Source organism: Papio anubis, chromosome 2 (genome assembly GCF_008728515.1).
Source record: "Papio anubis isolate 15944 chromosome 2, Panubis1.0, whole genome shotgun sequence".
Lineage (NCBI taxonomy): Eukaryota > Metazoa > Chordata > Mammalia > Primates > Cercopithecidae > Papio > Papio anubis.
In genome coordinates, this window is record NC_044977.1 from 87927888 (window position 1) to 87948603 (window position 20716).

General features: G+C 40.8%; 1 protein-coding gene across 40 annotated transcripts in view; it reads left to right on the forward strand.

Annotated features, from left to right (window-relative positions):
* PBRM1 (polybromo 1) overlaps positions 1-20716 on the forward strand; it is a 151468-nt gene that overhangs the window by 65653 nt on the left and 65099 nt on the right. For all 40 annotated transcript variants that reach the window (XM_017955406.2, XM_021934344.2, XM_021934345.2 and 37 more), the window contains 4 exons: positions 4471-4747; positions 6593-6698; positions 10623-11265; positions 17212-17423. In XM_017955406.2, coding sequence (XP_017810895.1) covers positions 4471-4747; positions 6593-6698; positions 10623-11265; positions 17212-17423 — 1238 coding nt within the window. The remainder of the gene's footprint in view (positions 1-4470; positions 4748-6592; positions 6699-10622; positions 11266-17211; positions 17424-20716) is intronic.

Sequence of the window (20716 nt, forward strand, 5' to 3'; positions counted from 1 at the left end):
GGGATTTAATTATATGCACCTTTCCAAAAATGGGGAAGGATAAAGAAACTATTCACAGTTAATGGTTTGAAGGAGGAGGAAAAGACATTGAGAAATTCTAAGAAAAATCTGAAAAGTAGGCCGGGCGCGGTGGCTCAAGCCTGTAATCCCAGCACTTTGGGAGGCCGAGACGGGCGGATCACGAGGTCAGGAGATCGAGACCATCCTGGCTAACATGGTGAAACCCCGTCTCTATTAAGAAATACAAAAAACTAGCCGGGCGAGGTGGCGGGCGTCTGTAGTCCCAGCTACTCGGGAGGCTGAGGCCGGAGAATGGCGTGAACCCGGGAGGCGGAGCTTGCAGTGAGCTGAGATCCGGCCACTGCACTCCAGCCCGGGCGACAGAGCGAGACTCCGTCTCAAAAAAAAAAAAAAAAAAAGAAAAATCTGAAAAGTAGAGTGGCATTGAAAACAGTAGCCAGAGCTGGGCACAGTGGCTCATGCCTGTAATCCCAGCACTTTGGGAGACCGAGGCAGGCAGATCACGAGGTTAGGAGATCGAGACCATCCTGTCTAACACGGTGAAACCCCGTCTCTTCTAAAACTACAAAAAATAAGCCGGGCATGGTGGTGGGCACCTGTAGTCCCAGCTACTCTGGATGCTGAGACAGGAGAATGCTGTGAACACGGGAGGCGGAGCTTGCAATGAGCCTACATTGTGCCACTGCATTCCAGCCTGGGGGATAGAGCGAGACTCCGTCTCAAAAAAAAAAAAAAGAAAGAAAGCAGTAGCCAGAAGTATCAAATAGGGCTTTGTCATGGTTATGTTTTGGTTATAGAGTTTGTCTCATTTCAGAAAGTATTTTAAACTTTCAGAAGTCATGGATATAAGGCTCAGCCTCCATATTGGAAAAAGATAAAGCAAACATACCAGCTGCCCAAGCTAATACAGTTATTATTATAAAAAAGTATGAAGTTGGCTCTGAGTTTTTTCTGGCAGCCAGATTAAAATCAATGGGCCAGTGGCTCTCAGTCTCTAAGGCACTGTAAGGATCTGGGAAAATGTAAACGAAAGATGAAACTGGATTTTTTCAAAGAAGGTCATAAGTGACTCTAGTAATAGAAGTTTTGCTTGCTTCGAGGCTGGAAATCAATTACACATCCTTTTCCTAAGGAATAAATGATACAAATGGAGAAAGGATACTACTAGTAATACGAGTGCTAAAACAGTAAATTTCAGTTATTAAATTAGAGCAATTTCTTATATACAACTAGATTTCCACATTTTGGGTATGTCTCACTCAACGCTGCCAAGTATCAGAATTACAGGCATTGAAAGAATGAACCGCTTGCCCTTCTTTTACTTCACTGGCAAAATTTAGTTAAAAACTTTTTCTCCTCTTTGAAAATCTTATAAAAATCTGCCCTAGATTTACTCCCATCTGAGAGTATTTGCAGCTTCATACAGAAAAACCTAATGATAATTGGGCTTAGTGTGCTGAAACCCAGATGGAAATGGGGTGAGTGCCCCCTGGTCCAGGTCAGGGCCTTGACTGAACTGTTAAGCTCTTGAAATTGCTACAACGAGGACTAATTTCATCCTGTCCTGTTTATTGAAGAGATCCTCTAAGCTTAGAGCTTCAAAATTGAATTCCTCTGTCTTCCTTTTAAAGTCCACCCCACGTGCGAGACCTAATCAAACCGCATTTGACTTCAAAGTCAGATTCTGAAATTTTTCTTTAGAGACTTCCTGAAGGTTAAAGTCATCTGTGTTCTAATCTCTGCCCAGATGTGGAGCTCTGTGGTATTGGAACTTTGTCCCAACTTCCCTTGTATTATCCACTTGCCAAAGACTTAGAATGAGAGAACTCTTCCTGTCACATCATTGCCCCAGGATGTCTCCTTGGAGAAGGAGTTTCCACTAGGTGAAATATCTAACATTTTGCCATCACCTAACAAACTTATTTAACACACAAAAAAAAAAGTGCTGAGGAAAGAAAATGGCAGAATTGTCTAAGGTCCACAATGAGCAGGAAATAAGCAGACAGAGTGAAGACACAGTTATGAGGATGATCCCAACTCTCGCAGGAACAGGCTCTTGTCCGTTTCTTTCCTAATTAAATCACTTTGTTTGCCTTGAGTTCCACAATGCTAGGAAGATAGGTATTTCTGAGAAGCCTAAAAATCTTAAGGATAGATATTTATTTTCTCAACTGTTAGTTCTTGATTTTTCCTTCTGTGTTTTAAAAAAGTGTATTTTGAACCTTGGAGAGAAAATATCTGGCCTTTGGCTTCTTCATGATCCAGGAGTAGTGCAAGTAGTCAGAGGACTGGACCAGAAGACCTATACAGCCACATATAGTTTGCCTGAGGAATGAACTTTCTTCCACCTGCAGGATAGGAAACATACAAAATATTTACTTCTAAGTACAGTTGGCCCTCTGTATCCATAGCTTCCACATCCAAGGATTCAACCAACTACAGATAGAAAAAAAAAATTTTAATTGCATCTTTACTGTACATGTATAGATTTTTTTCTTGTCATGTCCTAAGCAATACAGTATAACAAAACAATGTAGCATTTTTAATGTATTAGGTATTATAAGTAATCTAGAGATGATTTAAAGTATACAGGAGGATGTGCATGTGTTATTTGCAAATACTACAACATTTTATATCAGGGACTTGAACATCTATGTATTTCGGTATCCAAAGGAGATCCTGAAACCAATTCCCCATGAATACCAAGGGATGACTATACTATAGGATCTTAGTAAATATTTTTTTTAATAAAAATTAAGTTGGCCGAGCACGGTGGCTCACGCCTGTAATCCCAACACTTTGAGAGGCCAAGGCGGGCGGATCACCTGAGGTCGGGTGTTTGAGACCAGCCTGGCCAACATAGTGAAACCCTGTCTCTACTAAAATTACAAAAATTACCCGGGCATGGCCTAGCGCGATGGCTCACGCCTGTAATCCTAGCACTTTGGGAGGTCGAAGCGGGCAGATCACCTGAGGTCGGAAGTTCGAGACTAGCCTGACCAACATGGAGAAACCCTGTCTACTAAAATTACAGAATTAGTTGGGCGTGGTGGTGCATGCCTGTAATCCCAGCTACTCGAGAGGCTGAGGCAGGAGAATTGCTTGAACCCAGGAGGTGGAGGTCGCAGTGAGCAGAGATCGCACCATTGCACTCCAGCCTGGGCAACAAGAGTGAAACTCCATCTCAAAAAAAAAAAAAAAAAAAGCAGCCGGGCGTGGTGGCAGGCGCCTATAATCCCAGCTACTGGGGAGGCTGAGGCAGGAAAACTGCTTGAACCCAGGAGGCAGAGGCTGTGGTGAGCTGAGATCATGCCATTGCACTCTAGCCTGGGCAACAAGAGCAAAACTCCCGTCTCAGAAAAAAAAAAAAAAAAAAAACAGCAACAACAAAAAACTAAGTCGTGAGTCATTTCTTGTTATTACCTACCTGACTGTTCACTTGGAGACTGCTGGTTAGTTTGACTAGAATTTCTTTATCTGGCTACAATTTCTTTAGCCGTGTTCTGAGTACATAAGAACAGTTAACCAGAAGCCATATCGGAAGAGCATCGCTTCTAATAATTTACTAGGAAGCTCACCTTGGGCAAGTCATTTACCCTCCCTGAGCCAGTTTTCTCAACAATTAAGGGATAGACCATCTGCTCTCTTGGAGCCCTTTTGAACTCAATCTAATCTGTAGTTCTTTATGCTTTGTTCCATACTGCTTAAATCAGCTTCTCAGCATCACATCTCACTGGGGCTTTTTGGAGAACAAGACAGGGATTCATGCTCAAGGATGGAAATTTTACTCTAGAAAACTCAGATTAACCACACCGCTTATTCTTTAAAGTAAGTAGGAGTTGTGGAATAATGCTGATGGAGAGAGCAAGGACGACCCTGACAGGATCAATGCAAGAGAGGCTCATACCCACTGTAAAGACACTAGTCTGACAGACAGTCTCCTTTTGTTTGCAGACAACCAAAATACCAAGTGTTCAGGAGTGCTTGTCTTAAGAGATGAAACACTTCTCTTTTTACGTTTTTTATTTTGTTTTGTTTTTGTGCCTGGAAGTGAGGATATTATAACAATAGGGAATTACTAGTTTTATTGCACTTTTGCTCTACTCATCTTTAAACAAAAAATATATCTCGGTTGATTATATGATTTCATTTTCTTTTGGTATCAGAGAGGATCTTTTTTCAAACATTGCATTTCATGAAATATCTATAAATTTTATTTGGCATTCATTAACTACTCCTGCCAGAATCACTGTTTTAACAATTTTGGAAATTTTCCTACTATTTGCTTATAACTTCCAGCATGGTTACTGTGTTTGTGGCATATGTAATCAATAAATTGTAATCATTATAAAGCACCACAAATAATTTGTTTCATTTTATGGTCATCCTTGATTTAAGAAAACTGAACCAATTCTAATTTTTCCCCTTTTCTACTTTCCCTCTCAACAGTAAAAAGAACATAAGAAAGCAGCGAATGAAAATCTTATTCAATGTTGTTCTTGAAGCTCGAGAGCCAGGTTCAGGCAGAAGACTTTGTGACCTATTTATGGTTAAGCCATCCAAAAAGGACTATCCTGATTATTATAAAATCATCTTGGAGCCAATGGACTTGAAAATAATTGAGCATAACATCCGCAATGACAAATATGCAGGTGAAGAGGGAATGATAGAAGACATGAAGCTGATGTTCCGGAATGCCAGGCACTATAACGAGGAGGGCTCCCAGGTGAGGAGGGCCAGGGGTACTGAAGTAGGCACATTTTGGGGGAGAGGAGTGCCTATAGAATAATGCATTTTGAGAGACCAGCTCTAGAGGCTTAATTTGGATTATTCTTTTTGGTGACTAGGTTAATACTTTGATTTTTCTTCATTGTTTAAAATCAGAGGCAGTACATTATAAAGATTAAACGTTCCTACTTTGTAATCTGACATCCTAGTTTTGAATTTTGCTCTGCCAATCCATGTGTAGGTAATTTATCCTTCCTGAGCCTCAGTTTCTTCATCTATAAATTAAGGCTAATAATAGTACTTGCATCAACTAATAATAGTACTTACAATAATAGTACCTACACTTGGTGTAGGATTTAAAAGAGATAATGTATACTGAGCATTTAGCAGAGTGCCTGGTACTGAATAAGCACTCAAAGGAAAGCCAATAGTATTAAAATCTTTCGTCATCATTATTACTACGATCCTCAACGACCATACTTCTCCAAAGACAGCCTATATAGAAAATGTATAATTATATAAAAATCAGCATGCTATTCCCATAAATGCACCTCTAAATAATTGATTTAATTGATTTTGCTGTGAAGCATCTTGGTTTTTTTTTGAGACAGAGTCTCGCTCTGTCGCCCAGGCTGGGGTGCAGTGGTGCCATCTTGGCTCACTGCAAGCTCTGCCTCCCGGGTTTATGCCATTCTCCTGCCTCAGCCTCCCGCGTAGCTGGGACTACAGGTGCCTGCCACCATGCCCAGCTAATTTTTTGTATTTTTAGTAGAGATGGGGTTTCACCGTGTTAGCCTGGATGGTCTTCATCTCCTGACCTCGTGATCCACCCGCCTGAGCCTCCCAAAGTGCTGGGATTATAGGCGTGAGTCACCGCGCCCGGCCGAAGCATCTTGATTTTTAGTTCTTTATCAGTATAACTAAGATATAGTCTCCCTTCTTTGAAACTTTTTCTATTTGGTATCTTTTTATCTACTTTACATCTCCCAGAAATAAAATAACATTTTTAAGTCATTTGTTTCCCTCTGCAATTACATTTGATTATAAAATAGAGTATGCATTGAGGGTTTTTATAAATTTAAAAAATGGTTCTATCTTAAGGGTTTACACAGTCCTCAGTGTCACTGGCTAATATACCACTTGTCCATCACTGGTAGAGGAAAAAGCCATCTTTAAGAGAGATGGCCAGACAGGGGAGGTCACTTTTTCCCTCAGCTCCTCTGCTTTGGTGGGTGGCCAAGGGAGGACATAGCATCTGCTGGGGAGGTAAGAGGAGGGAGCTATGGATGCAAAGTCATAAGGTGAGTAACGTTGTTCTTGACTACATATTACCACTCTTGGCTCAGTCCTCAGAGAGCGATCCCTAAGCAAGGATAATTGTTTTTTTATAGATGAAGCTTCAGACTGTGAACTCAGATTCGGAATTTAAGATACTGAGATATTGCTCTCCAACTATCAGATATTTTTAGTCTCTAATTTCTATTGGCCTAAGTCTGCTACCTTGAGTGTCCAGTGGAGAAGAAAAGTTTTTGAAGAAAACAACACATGTAAATGTGTTTCAGAACTTCTGTTAAAACCTGCAGTGATTCTACTACAGTGGTTCTCAAACATTAGCATGCATGTCTGTGCATTAGAATCACCTGGGAAGCTTAAAAACAAGCCAGTTAAGGCCTAGGCTCTCCCACAGATACAGTGATTTTATTGCTCTGTAGTGAGGCTGGTTTTGGTTTTCTTTAAGCTCCGAACTATTTTCAACTGTCTTTTTAAAACTTCTTTATGGATGCATTTTATACCTTAATAAAAAGTTTTTAGAGAATAATTTAAATATATTTTTGGAATGTAGGTGTACAACGATGCACATATCCTGGAGAAGTTACTCAAGGAGAAAAGGAAAGAGCTGGGCCCATTGCCTGATGATGATGACATGGCTTCTCCCAAACTCAAGCTGAGTAAGGCAGCCTCACACTTTGTTATTTAGTTTAGTCTATCAAGGAGAGATTGCTGATTTTTCTGAAATAATATTTAATTAAATGATGAATATATTTGAACTCACTGTGCTCCAGCATGGAGTTCTTCCTTCTTGTCAAGCCCTCTTGTTTACTGTATTTTAAGTAGCTAAACTGTGACAAGCATGTGGGGAGTAAAATATAATGTCAGAGGTTTTGTTTACTTTCTTGAATGCAGTAGACATTTTGTAAATTTTAAATAGTAAAAATAGATTTTTCTCTACATATAGTGCTGTAAGAATATAGTAGCAGATTTCTTCTCTTAATATGTGTGTCTGACAGTTACTAGAATTAAAAATTAATCCCAACAGTTCCAACTAGACAGAGGAGTTAGAGATGTCCAGCCAGCCACTGTACTATACTCAGCTATCATTTGAGTGTAGTCTGTGGTTGGTTTTTTTATTAAAAGTTGTAAGAGAAGGCCAGGGACAGTGACTCATGCCTGTAATCTCAGCACTTTGAGAGGCTGAGGTGGGCAGATCACTTGAGGTCAGGAGTTCAGGACCAGCCTGGCCAACATGGTGAATCCCCATCTTTACTCAAAATACAAAAATTAGCCAGACATGGGAGTACATGCCTGTAATCCCAGCTCTTTGGGAGGCTAAGGCAGGATAATTGCTTGAACCTGGGAGGCAGAGGTTGCAGTGAGCCAAGATCGCACCACTGCGCTCATAAGTGAGACTCTGCCTCGGGGAAAAAAAAAAAAAAAAAAAAAGGAAGGAAAAGGTTCGAAGAGAAGACAGCAAAAGTTATTAATACCACTAGATAAGAGATAAAGAGATTTCTGTCTTCTTTAAAATATATAAATAAAATAGATACCAAGCAATTGATAATGATATTCGTTGGAGCCGTATTTGCTGGAAAGGGGGAAAACAGACAGACTAGCTTTTTTTTTTTTGATAAAGCATCTCGCGCTGTCACCCAGGTTGGAATGCCGTGGCGTCAGTGACCTTGGCTCACTGCAACCTCTGCCTCCCAGGTTCAAGTGATCCTTCCACTCAGCCTCCCAAGTAGCTGGGACTACGGGTGTACGCCACCATGCCCAACTAATTTTTTGTATTTTTAGTAGAGACGGGGTTTCACCATGTTGACCAGGCTGCTGTCAAAACTCCTGACCTCAAGTGATTCGCCTACCTTGGCCTCCTAAAGCGCTGGGATTACGGGTGTGAGCCACCCTGCCTGGCCTGGACTAGCTTTTTTATCTGAAATGACTATCAACTAAATTTAGTAGTAGATTTGGGTATGATTTACTGCTAAGCGATGAATCCTTTTTAAGGCATTTATCTTTTCATGGACTTGTAAAAGCATACAGAAGGTTTGGAGAAATGTAAAACTTTCATTCCACTTTGTAGGAACACAGTATCTTTTAACTAGAATGGATTTCATAAGAGACTAATAATAGTTTAACAATAACTATCTAAATTATATTTAAATACATAAATTCACATATGCATTTTTTAAAGTTCTTTAAAAAGGGCTTTTTATGTGGAATGTTCATTTCCTTTTTATTTCTTTTGTTTGTTTTAAATTAATAGAGGCAGGGTCTCCCTGTATTGGCCAGGCTGGTCTTGAACTCCTGGGCTCAAGCGATCCTCCTGCCTCTGCCTTCTAAAGTGTTGGGATTACAGGCATGAGCCACCGTGCCTGGCTTCCTTTTTATTTCTCTATGTTTTTTAATGAAAAATTTCAAACATATATAAATGTAAAGTACAGTGGCCAGGGAGGTGACTCAGTCCTGTTTCACCATATTGGCCAGGCTGGTCTCGAACTCCTGACCTCGTGATCCGCCCACCTCGGCCTCCCAAAGTGCTGGAATTACAGGTGTGAGCCACTGTGCCCAGCCCAATACTTCTTTTAATCTGTAAACTCCCCTCCATCTCTCTCTTTTTCCACCCCTTACTATTTATCTGTTGAAGAAATTAGATTTGTGCTATAGTTTCCCATAGTCTGGATTTTGCTGATTGCATCCATATGTTGTGGGGTTTTTTGTGTGTTTTGTGTTTTGTTTCGTTTTGTTTTTTGGAGACAGGGTCTCACTCTGTCACCCAAGCTGGAGTGTAGTGGCACATTCTTGGCTCATTGCCACCTCCACCTCCCGACTGAAGCAATCCTCCCACTTTAGCCTCTCAGGTAGCTGGGACTACAGGTACACGCCACCACTTCCAGCTCATTTTTTTTGTATTTTTAGTAGAGACAGGGTTCTGCTATGTTGCCAGGCTGGTCTTGAACTCCTGGACTCAAGTGATCTGCCCACCTTGGCCTTCCACAGTGCTGGTATTACAGGCATGAGCCACCGCTCCTGGCCCACTCTGTTGTACTTTCATGTGTTCCTCTGTCCTTTGCACTTCCTGTAAATTGGTAGTTGGAGCCAGAGGTTTGATCAGATTGAGGTCTGATCCCCTATCCTCTCCCTTTGGCAGAAAAACCGACTTCATAGGTAATATATCATCTTCCATCAGGTACATGTAAAATCTGTGTCTTTCTGTTAACTGGTATTGTTGCATACTTCATTAATTATTAATTCATGAAAGGGATGTAAAATTGTGATCGTTTTTAATTTTATTCCTTACTAGCTCTAGAGAAACTTTGCCTTATCTGATATTTGATTAGCCAGTGGTACAGGGTTTTTCATGTGTGTGTGTTGCTTTTTGAAAGGATAAAGGCTTGATTTTTGTTTTATTTTGTTTTCCCGTTTAACAGTTTTCAAAATATGCATTGGTTTACTAACATCCTTCAATATTTACCCATTTTGTTGTTTGTTTAAACATATTATTAAGAACTACCAGACTTAAACATGTGGCTGAGTTGTGATTGAAGTTATTGCCGTTATTGATACTCAGGCTGGTTCAGGCTGATTCCTATATTCTTTTTGTTTTGTTTTTTTGAGACAGAATCTCGCTCTGTCGCCCAGGCTGGAGTGCAATGGCTTGATTTCAGCTCACTGCAACCTCTGCCTCCTGGGTTCAAGCAATTCTCCTGCCTTGCCTCCCAAGTAACTTGGAGTACAGGCACCACCACCACACCCAGCTAATTTTTTGTATTTTTAATAGAGATGGGGTTTCGCCATATTGGCCAGGCTGATCTTGAACTCCTGACCTCAGGTGATCCACCCACCTTGGCCTCCCAAAGCGTTGGGGTTGCAGGCATGAGCCACCACGCCCAGATGGTTCCTATATTCTGTTGACATGAAGTCATGGTAAGAAGTCATTGATAGATTCTTTACTGTCTAGTGTTTGAAGATATACCAGACTGGGAATCAGTCATTTGCCAAGGAGCCCTGCCTTTTTCATGTTTCTGCTAAAAGGTGAGGGTTCATCAACATTTGTATTTGGAATTAATATTTTAAAACTCTAGTGTGGGGTATACTGCTACTGATGTAGTCATTGTACGATTTTCAGTGGACAGAGCTAGGAAATTTGTATGTGTTTGTTCGTATGCTTATATTTAAAGATAAAATACATCATAAGTTCATAGTGATACTTTCAATTGAGATTAAAGGCCTCAAGGTAATTATTAATGTCCTGTGTTTTAACATCCGTTATCTCTTTTTATTCCATGATGAAAATCTCAGTTCTCAGTGATACCAGAGGTGATAGAATGTCACATAGCTGCTCATTTGCTTTATTCCTTATTCACAGCTTTCTCAACCTTAACAGTACTTAGTCTCCCATCAAAAATATGATTACTGAAAACAGTTAAAAAAATTTTTTTAGTTCTTTTTTGTCTGCAGGTTATATTTCACTATAGACATGCTAGTTGCTGGGTTTTACAAATTATTTGGAATCGTAGCTTGTGGTTATGCTACCATCTGTATACAAAGTTAGGTTCATTTATTTTATTCATTTAACTTTAAGTCTCTCTCTTTAGGTAGGAAGAGTGGCATTTCTCCTAAAAAATCAAAATACATGACTCCAATGCAGCAGAAACTAAATGAGGTCTATGAAGCTGTAAAGAACTATACTGATAAGAGAGGTCGCCGCCTCAGTGCCATATTTCTGAGGCTTCCCTCTAGATCTGAGTTGCCTGACTACTATCTGACTATTAAAAAGCCCATGGATATGGAAAAAATTCGAAGTCACATGATGGCGAACAAGTACCAAGATATTGACTCTATGGTTGAGGACTTTGTCATGATGTTTAATAATGCATGTACATACAATGAGCCTGAGTCTTTGATCTACAAAGATGCTCTTGTACTACACAAAGTCCTGCTTGAAACGCGCAGAGACCTGGAGGGAGATGAGGACTCTCATGTCCCAAATGTGACTTTGCTGATTCAAGAGCTTATCCACAATCTTTTTGTGTCAGTCATGAGTCATCAGGATGATGAGGGAAGATGCTACAGTGATTCTTTAGCGGAAATTCCTGCTGTGGATCCCAACTTTCCTAACAAACCACCCCTTACATTTGACATCATTAGGAAGAATGTTGAAAATAATCGCTACCGGCGGCTTGATTTATTTCAAGAGCATATGTTTGAAGTATTGGAACGGGCAAGAAGGATGAATCGGTATGTTTTCAAAGCCATTTTCATTTTGAGGATGTGTGCTATTTAATACAAAACAGATGAAAGAATATTGTTTTGATGTACTATTTCCACTTACGTACGTGATTGTAGTTGGTAGCATGCTATTCTGAATTCTAATTAGCCAGAACTTCTTAAGATCGAGTATATTCTATGGGGGAGAGAAGGCACACCACTAAGTCATCTAGATTAAGGCCAGTGAGGAGGAAGACAAAATTGAAGGTCTCTTGAAAAGCATAAACTTAAAATACAGCCTTTCACAGAATGTGTTTTATAAAAAGATAAATGTTTCTAATTGGAAATAGTAACTGCATTTTTCTTTTAAGGTTTGGCTTCAATGCATGACTGCTTTAAATAAAATAGCTCCAAGGTATTGACCTGAGGTAGACTGATATAAATTTGATCACCATTTTAAGTACCTCAGAGGGCTTCTTTTTTTTTTTTTTAATCTCAGGTTTCTAGAGAGCTTACTGAAGACATTAAATGTTTTAAAAGAAGCAAATTTAGATTTACATTAAACTTAAATTTCCTTCTAATTTTTATCTGTGATATATATTTGCTGCATATCAATATGAAACTTGACTATTAAATTCAGCAATTATAGTGTATTTTATATGTGCTCTTGGAGACAGCTGGGAAAATATAAAAAAATAAAGATACAAACCTTACCTTCCTGGAGCTCACAACTTACCATGTTTAGAACTAGACCTTTAGGCAGTGTAATGCCAGCTAGGGAATCTATGAAGTCAGAAATTGCTCTGAACCTTTAAAGAAAAGCAAGTAGTGTTTGCTTTCAGTGTCTTCGCAAATAAAAGAAAAAAGATCGTAACATTTGCTGCTTGTATTAAGCACCAACTCTTTGTAAAGCACCATGCTAAACACTTTATGAAGGCAATCTCTAACCCTTATGATAGCCATTCTAGGTAAGTGATAATCTTCTCAGTTTGCATGTGAAAGAATTAGAGGCATAGGCAGAGAAAAGTTACCCATAGTCATCCAACTAGTAAGTGATGTGACTTGTCTTGCTCTTCACTGCAGAGAGCTACTCCTGAGCCAATTACTAGGACAAGTCATGGAGCACGGCCGTGGATGATAAGCCTTGAGCTCTGTGCTCTAAAAGCTTGAAGTCTGATGGATGGGCCAGGACTTATGCTTAAGGGAAAAATAATTCCAGACATGAAACAACATATCACAACCTGATATTTAGTAAAGATGGTGATGTAAGGAATTCTGTGGGCCACAGTTCTCCTAAAAAGGCATAAGGCATCAGGAAAGAATGGGTGGATAGGTAGGGTTCAAATGAGTAGGCAAGAGGATATTTCAAATAAGGTGAATGTTATGAGCAAAGGAATGGAGTTAGGAAATGAATATGGTATGTTTAAAAGACAGGGATAGAGTTGGGGCCAGTTTGGTGAGGCTCATGAGTGACACCTTTAAGAAATGGTCCTTAATAATATGGTGCTTCAGCAATTGGGTAGAAATAAAGAGAAGGATGGAGGGACATCTTGCAGTCAAAAACTCTTGGATTTACTCATTTATTCAACATATATTTATGGAGATGCTACCAATTAATGAGCATATTCTAGATGCATGGAATACACCAGTGGGCAAAACAAACTCTATTTTCATGTAGCTTAGACTTCTTTCTGTTCTTGTTCTTGGCTTAAGTAGTCCTTAAGTCTAATACCCCTCCCTTCCTCCCCTCCCTGCTTAGCCCCATTACATCTTGGTGTTAGTTCTGTGAGTCTTTCAATGATTATTTGTCTTGTAGATTATTAGGAACTTTGTTTATGTTGTATAGATGATATGTTTATTTTAAGAATTAAGATTTGTATCTCTAGGAAATTAGCTCTTTTCATTCTCCCATTGTTGACATGATTGTTTTTGCTTTTGAGGCCTGGGAGATAGAGTCCAAGGTATATTTTTATGAGATAGTGGTGCACACAGTTTTACCCTCATGCCCAGAGCTTTGTTGAAAAACAAAAGGGATCCCTGGTAATTTAATAGTTAGGAAAAATATTTAAAAGAAAAACATACAGGGAGCCATTCTTAACTTTGTAAAAGAAGATAGTATTGTGACTGCTTATAGTACTTATTAAGAATAAGTACTTAATAAGAATTGATGCGGATGCATCAATTTAGTGAAGAATAAACTATGCCTTTATCTACTATATTATCAGTAACAAAGCTAGACATCCCAGAAATAATAGTTCATAAATTCAGTGAAGTCTCCATACAGTAGATTTCCATGTTGATCTCTTAAGAGTCTTCATGCTTCATCACCATTTACCCCTACCCCTACCCACCACTGTTACCCAGCGTCACCTAAGACTTCACAGGCTAAAATAGAAGGAATCTGAACAGTGAGACATAACAAGAGAAAAATTCACTCAAGTGACAATAGTTTGTCCATCAACAGTATTTAGTAACAACACAGTGCTGACTCTTGCCAGTTGGCTGCTGCCTTTCCTAAACTGCTGGCAGTATTCCCAGACTAAACACTCTGACCCCCTTGCAGGTAAAAGGGACCTGTGGGAAGACGAACAAGGGAAGCATTAAGAGCCTTCTGTATTCGTAATTATTTCCTTTTGCTGAATGTCTGCCTTATATAAAAAGATTACTTAGCAATTGAGGGGGAATTTATTTTATTTTATTTTATTTTTTTTTTTTTTTTTTTTTTTTTTGAGACGGAGTCTGGCTCTGTCGCCCGGGCTGGAGTGCAGTGGCCGGATCTCAGCTCACTGCAAGCTCCGCCCCCCGAGTTTACGCCATTCTCCCCTCAGCCTCCCGAGTAGCTGGGACTACAGGCGCCCGCCGCCTCGCCCGGCTAGTTTTTTGTATTTTTTAGTAGAGACGGGGTTTCACCGTGTTCGCCAGGATGGTCTCGATCTCCTGACCTCGTGATCCGCCCGTCTCGGCCTCCCAAAGTGCTGGGATTACAGGCTTGAGCCACCGCGCCCGGCCTGAGGGGGAATTTAGAGTTGTTTTTCCAGCTTGAGTATTTATGCTCCTGCACATTCAATGAACACCTGACTTCTTAGATTAATAAATTCTTTATAGTACTTGGAATAAACAAGAAAGCGTATGGTAGGTGCTTAGTGACTCTTGTAAAAAATGTTCATTTCTAAACCATGTGATATGATGGAATTATGATCTGCCCTTTCAGTATACCATGAAAGGTATTTACAAAAATTTTTTACTTTTAATTTACAAAAATTTTCACTTTTAATTTTATAAAAGTGAAAATTTATAAAATGAACTTTAATTTCAAGTGAGCAGAATTCAAATATCGTCATTCAGAAAACAGACATAAAATTGTGTTTTAGGGGCCAGGTACAGTGGCTCACACCTGTAATCCCAGCACTTTGGGAGCCCAAGGTGGGAGGATGGCTTGCACTCAGGAGTTTGAGACCAGTCTGGACAACATAGCAAGACCTTCCTTATCTCTACTTAAAATAAAATTTTAAAAATCAGCCAAGCTTGGTGACGTATGCCTATAGTCCCAGCTACTCGAGAGGCTGAGGTGGGAGGATTGCTTGAGCCAGAAGATTGAGGCTGTAGTGAGCCATGATCGTGGCACTGTACTCCAGCCTGGGCATCAGAGTGAGACCGTATCTCAAGAAGGAAAAAAAAGTGTTTCAGGGGTGTCTTCCCTTGGTAAGTTTTATTTTTATTGCTTTCCTACAAGTATTAGCATTTCTATGACCCCACAAGATATTTAAAACCTTTCCAAGGCCAGACACAGTGGCTCACACCTGTAATCCCAGCACTTTGGGAGGCCAAGGCGGGAGGATCACCTGAGGTCAGGAATTCGAGACCAGCTTGGCCAACATGGTGAAGCCCCGTTTCTACTAAAAGTACAAAAATTAGCCAGACGTGGTGGGTGCCTATAATCCCAGCTACTTGAAAGGCTGAGGCAGGAGAATTGCTTGAACCTGGGAGGCAGAGGTTGCAGAGCTGAGATTGCACCAGTGTACCCCAGCCTGGGCAACAAGAATGAAACTCCGTCTCAAAAAAAAAAAAAAAAAAAAAACTTTCCAGAAATACCCATTTAGGTTATTGATCATGTCTTTGAATTGTTTGCCAGTTCACCTTTGCTGATGAGGAGCAGCATTCTGGGGACCTCTCTGAAGTTTGATGCTCTAGTGTCATGTATCAACAGGCGGCTAACTTGGCCACACTCCTCTGAGCAGAATGTCTCTGTAACTGCTAAGACCTTTGTGGTTAGTTTTGTGAATAAGTTTTTAGACTCTGGTATTCTTAGTTAATAGAATTCTATTTAAGCCAGCCAGTTGTGGTGTCTCACACCTGTAATTTAAGCACTTCGGAAGGCTGAAGTGGGAGGATCACTCGAGGCGAGGAGTTCAAGACCAGCCTGGGCAACATAGGGAGGACCCTGTTGCTACAAAAAATTTAAAAATTAGCCAGCTTGAGCCCAAGAAGTTGAGGCTATGGTGAGCTGTGATCACGCCACTGCACTCTAGTCTGAGTGGCAGAGCAAGACCCAGCCTAAAAAATAAAATAAAATAAAATAAGAACAATTGTATGTAAACCTTCCTCAGACTACAGTGGACTAGAAACAGTAATAAAACTTCCTCCAGTCAAAATTCTAAAGTCTAAAGTTTATTTTGCCCACTCCCCACATTTTATTTATTTAGTTATATATGTATGTATGTATGTATGTATGTATGTATGTATTTATTTATTTTGAGACAGAGTCTCACTCTATTGCCCAGACTAGAGTGCAGTGGCGCAATCTTGGCTCACTGCAACCTGTACTCCCGGGTTCAAGCGATTGTCCTGCCTCAGCCTCCTGAGTAGCTGAGTATACATATGTGCACCATCATGCCTGGCTAATTTTTATATTTTCAGTAGAGACTTGGGTTAACCATTTTGGCCCACCGTGACCTCCCAAAGTGCTGGGATTGTAGGTGTGAGCCACCACAACTGGCCTATTTGTTGATTTTTTTTAAAGAGACAGGGTCTTGCTCTGTTGCCCAGGGTGGAATGCAGTGGTGCCATCATAACTTACTGCACCCTTGAACTCCTGAGCTCAAGTGACCCTCCCGCCTCAGCTTCCCAGATAGCTAGGACTACAGGTGTGTACTCCAATGCCCGGCTGATTTTTTGTTGAGACAGTGTCTTGCTGTGTTGCTTAGGCTGGTCTCAAACTCCTGGCCTTAAGCAGTCCTCCCACCTCAGCCTCCCAAAGCGTTGGGATTATAGGTGTGAACCACCATGCCTGGCTGCCTTATTTCATAAATGAGAAAGAGACTCAGAAAAGTTCTGGGTATGACATAGATAATCTTTTTTCCATCTTTCACTGTGTTGCCTTTGCTGGTTCCCCAGAATTACACAGTTATTTCTGGGAAACTAAAACGAACACTAACTCTGAGGCCTCTAACCGTTATAGAATGCCTTCATGGCTTTGCTTTAGGTTCAGATATTCACAGGGTCTCACTAGCCTAGGCAACCATGATGTAGGACCAAAAGGAAGAAAATAGAGCCTATTATGTAACACACCGGTCTGCTATTAAGAGAAAGTAAAAATGCAAAGAATGGATACGAATAAGTGTTGAACATATTGTAGAAACTTGGTACAATTCTTGGTTCTGGCAGCCACTTTCCCCTGCCAGAATCAATTAATGCATGTGCCATGTATCTCCAAGAGAAAATACATGAAGCCTTTCCTTTTACATGAGCTGTACAAGAAGTGAACCTTGAAGTAAAGGAAAATGGTGGCCATGAGGCTTACCATGGTAAAATGACACTTCGGATTTTGTTTTAACAAACTTCAGAAAGATACTCTTCATAGACCTGTGCAGAAATACCACTATATCAATTAAAGAAGCATTTAATAGAATTTAACATAATTGAGGTGTTTAAAAGAAATAGCTTGTGTGTCAGTGGATACTCTTGATGCCGTTATAGGACAGATTCAGAAATATATGAAGATGCGGTAGAACTTCAGCAGTTTTTTATTAAAATTCGTGATGAACTCTGCAAAAATGGAGAGATTCTTCTTTCACCGGCACTCAGCTATACCACAAAACATTTGCATAATGATGTGGAGAAAGAGAAAAAGGAAAAATTGCCAAAAGAAATAGAGGAAGATAAACTAAAACGAGAAGAAGAAAAAAGAGGTTGGTTTCTTTTCATTTTATTGAATATGAAGAAATGTACTGTCTTCTAGCTGTTCTCATAATTAGCTGTGGAAAAGAGTCCTGTTTATATGAATGAAAATTCAGGGTATTGACTATATTCGAGTAGGCACAATGAGATGGAAATATTTTTATAGTTATCAATTTGGTCATCAGACCTGGGAAAGAGTAAAAGTTACCTGTGGCACAGCTGTTATCCTAGCATTCTAGGAAAAGAGTCAGTTAATTCACAAGTGTGGGGGCTTAATGCCTCTTTATATTATTGGTAGATCAAAACCTAAGCAGGCCAGCTAGAACTAGAAAGCATTCTCAACAGTGAGTCCATCAAATTTTTGCCACATCATACAGTAGCATTGCTTTCCTCGTAGATACTTTGGACCAGACAAGTAGATGATATTTTGGTTGAATCACATACCTGGAGAAAAGTTTAATTGTATCAAACTATAAAATGTTACTTTGGGTCACTTGCCAGAATTTAGAAATATTTTGATAACAGGATCTTATGATTACAAATTGGATCATTTCTGATAAAGTTCAAGTTCACATAGATTCCTAGAATATGTGACTTTAAGTTATGTTAATCTTTGGCATCAAATCTCCTGCATAGATTTTTTTCCCTTAGGCAAGAAAACAAAATAGATTGATTTGAAGCAAATTCTTACAAGTGATGGCATTCTCTTCCCCAAAGAGAAGGGGAAAGAAACCTGGTTGGTGAGAATAGTAATTTTGCCAGCATAGAACTAACTGCAAAACCAACAGCTTTGTCACCAAAGGAGATATATGATACACTCATTCAGGAAGATAGTGAATATATATGTGTGGGGTTTAGAGGAGGGGGGAGTCTGTGACTTTGCCAGCTAAAAGTGGTTGATGCAGAAATGCATGGAGTAAAGCTGAAACTTTGATGGCCCAAGGTGATGATCCAAGTTAAAGAATATTCTGAAAATTAGACATCTGTAAAAGGACTGAGATAAGCTCTCCACACGTTCCCAGCCAACTGGAAAGCCTACACATGCTGTTGGGGAAGATGCAAAAGAACCTGGTGAAAAGCAAAATCCAAGGGGTACTTGAAAATTGACTGCGACTTTGAGTGCATCTCCCAACCTATACACAGATCTATCAGCACATGGTATATCCTTATGGGCTTGAGGTAGTTAACTACAACCTTCACCTAAGTCATTGGCTGTAGAAAGAGAGGAACAACCTCTAGTGTCAAGTTTCCTAGTAGATCTATAGTGGGAGCTCCAGAGTAGAGAAGAGAAAGGGGGAGAAAAAAAGATTTGAAGACATAATGACTGAAAGCGTCTCAAATTGATGAAAAACAGTAACCTACAGCTCCAAGAATTTCAAGTAAGATAAACACAAAGAAAGCCCCATTTAGGCCGGGCGCAGTGGCTCAAGCCTGTAATCCCAGCACTTTGGGAGGCCGAGGCGGGTGGATCACGAGGTCAGGAGATCGAGACCATCCTGGCTAACATGGTGAAACCCCGTCTCTACTAAAAATACAAAAAAACTAGCCGGGCGTGGTGGCGGGCGCCTGTAGTCCCAGCTACTCGGAGGCTGAGGTGGGAGAATGGCGTGAGCCCGGGAGGTGGAGCTTGCAGTGAGCCGAGATCGCGCCACTGCACTCCAGCCTGGGCGACAGAGCGAGACTCCGTCTCAAAAAAAAAAAAAAAAAAAAAAAAAAAGAAAGCCCCATTTAGATACATCATCATCAAACTGATGAAAATCTTGAAAGCAGCAACTGATTGATCACATACTTGTAATTATCTGCACGTTCCATCCAGGGGCCTGGGGATTGTCCAGCCCAACTGACAATTAGTGATACCTGAGCACTTTTCCCAGCATCTGGGGTCAGGGCCACTCAATCTGCCACTACCACCACAACTGGCACCCATCTTCATGTGTTACCTGTGGGTCCAGGTACTAGCCCACCCATCATAGCCATTGCCAGTACTGGTGCAAAACACTTGGGTCCCAGAGAGTTGTCCCAGCACTGCTACTGCTTTCACCCTTGTTACATCCACTGCCCAGGGGCTCAGGAACCCACCCACCTGCTCGATCCACTGCTGCCATTCCTGGCACTCGAGCAAGCCAGCTGAAGTCCCAAGAATTGGCCTGCCTGGACCTGCTAACACCAGTGCCAGTATACACCACTCTGGTGCCCAAAGCCTGGCACACTTGACAGCCCAGTCCCCAGCAATACTTTATCACAGCCTCCACTGTCAACTGTACCCCAAGCCAGGGGCCCCCACCTCCTCCCCACCCCCCACATTAGTTAGGAACTGGGCTCCACAGGAGTCAGTGACTGGCAAGCAAGTGAACATTATCCCCTGAGCTCCACTTCCTGTTAGATCAGTGGTGGCATTAGATTCTCATAGGAGCATGAACCCTGTTGTGGACTGTGTGTGTGAGGGATCTAGGTTGTGCACTGCTTATGAAACTCTAATGCCTGATGATCTGAGATGGAATAGTTTCATCCTGAAACCATCCCACAACCCTCATCCCTTACCCCCACAAACCCCACCCCCGTCTATGGAAAAATTATCTTCCACGAAACTAGTCCCTGGTGCCAAAAAGGTTGGGGGCTGCTGCCCTAAGCTACTGAGGAAGTCATGGATACCACTGATACTGTTTACAGTAGAAGGAATCATACAGAGATTACACTACTGTACGCACCTAGATTCAAAACCAAAGTATCCTGCCCAATCAACACCACAGATCTATCTTCAAGGAAAAGTCCTCTTCTACGAAAATGAATTCAGAACATTGGAAGAAGTGACTATTATACCAGACACACACATAGTATCAATTTAAGGACACAGGAATCAAGAAAAAGCAAGGAAATATGATACCTCCAAAAGAACCCAGTAATTCTCTAGCAATAGATTCCAATCAAAAAGTAATTTATCGGCTGGGCGCGGTGGCTCACGCTGTAATCCCTGGACTTTGGGAGACCAGGGCCAGCAGATCACGAGATCAGGAGTGCAAGACCAGCCTGGCCAACATGGTGAAACACTGTCTCTGCTAAAAATACAAAAATTAGCCAGGCATGGTGGCATGCACCTGTAATCTCAGCTGCTCGGAAGGCTGAGGCAGAAGAATACTTTGAACCCAGGAGGTGGAGGTTGTAGTGAGCCAAGATTGTGCCATTGCACTCCGGCCTGGGACAGAGTGAGACTCCGTCTCAAAAACAAACGAAGTAATTTATCAAATTCCAGGAAAATAATTCAAAGTTTCATACTAAAGAAAGTGAGATACAAGAGAATTCTTAG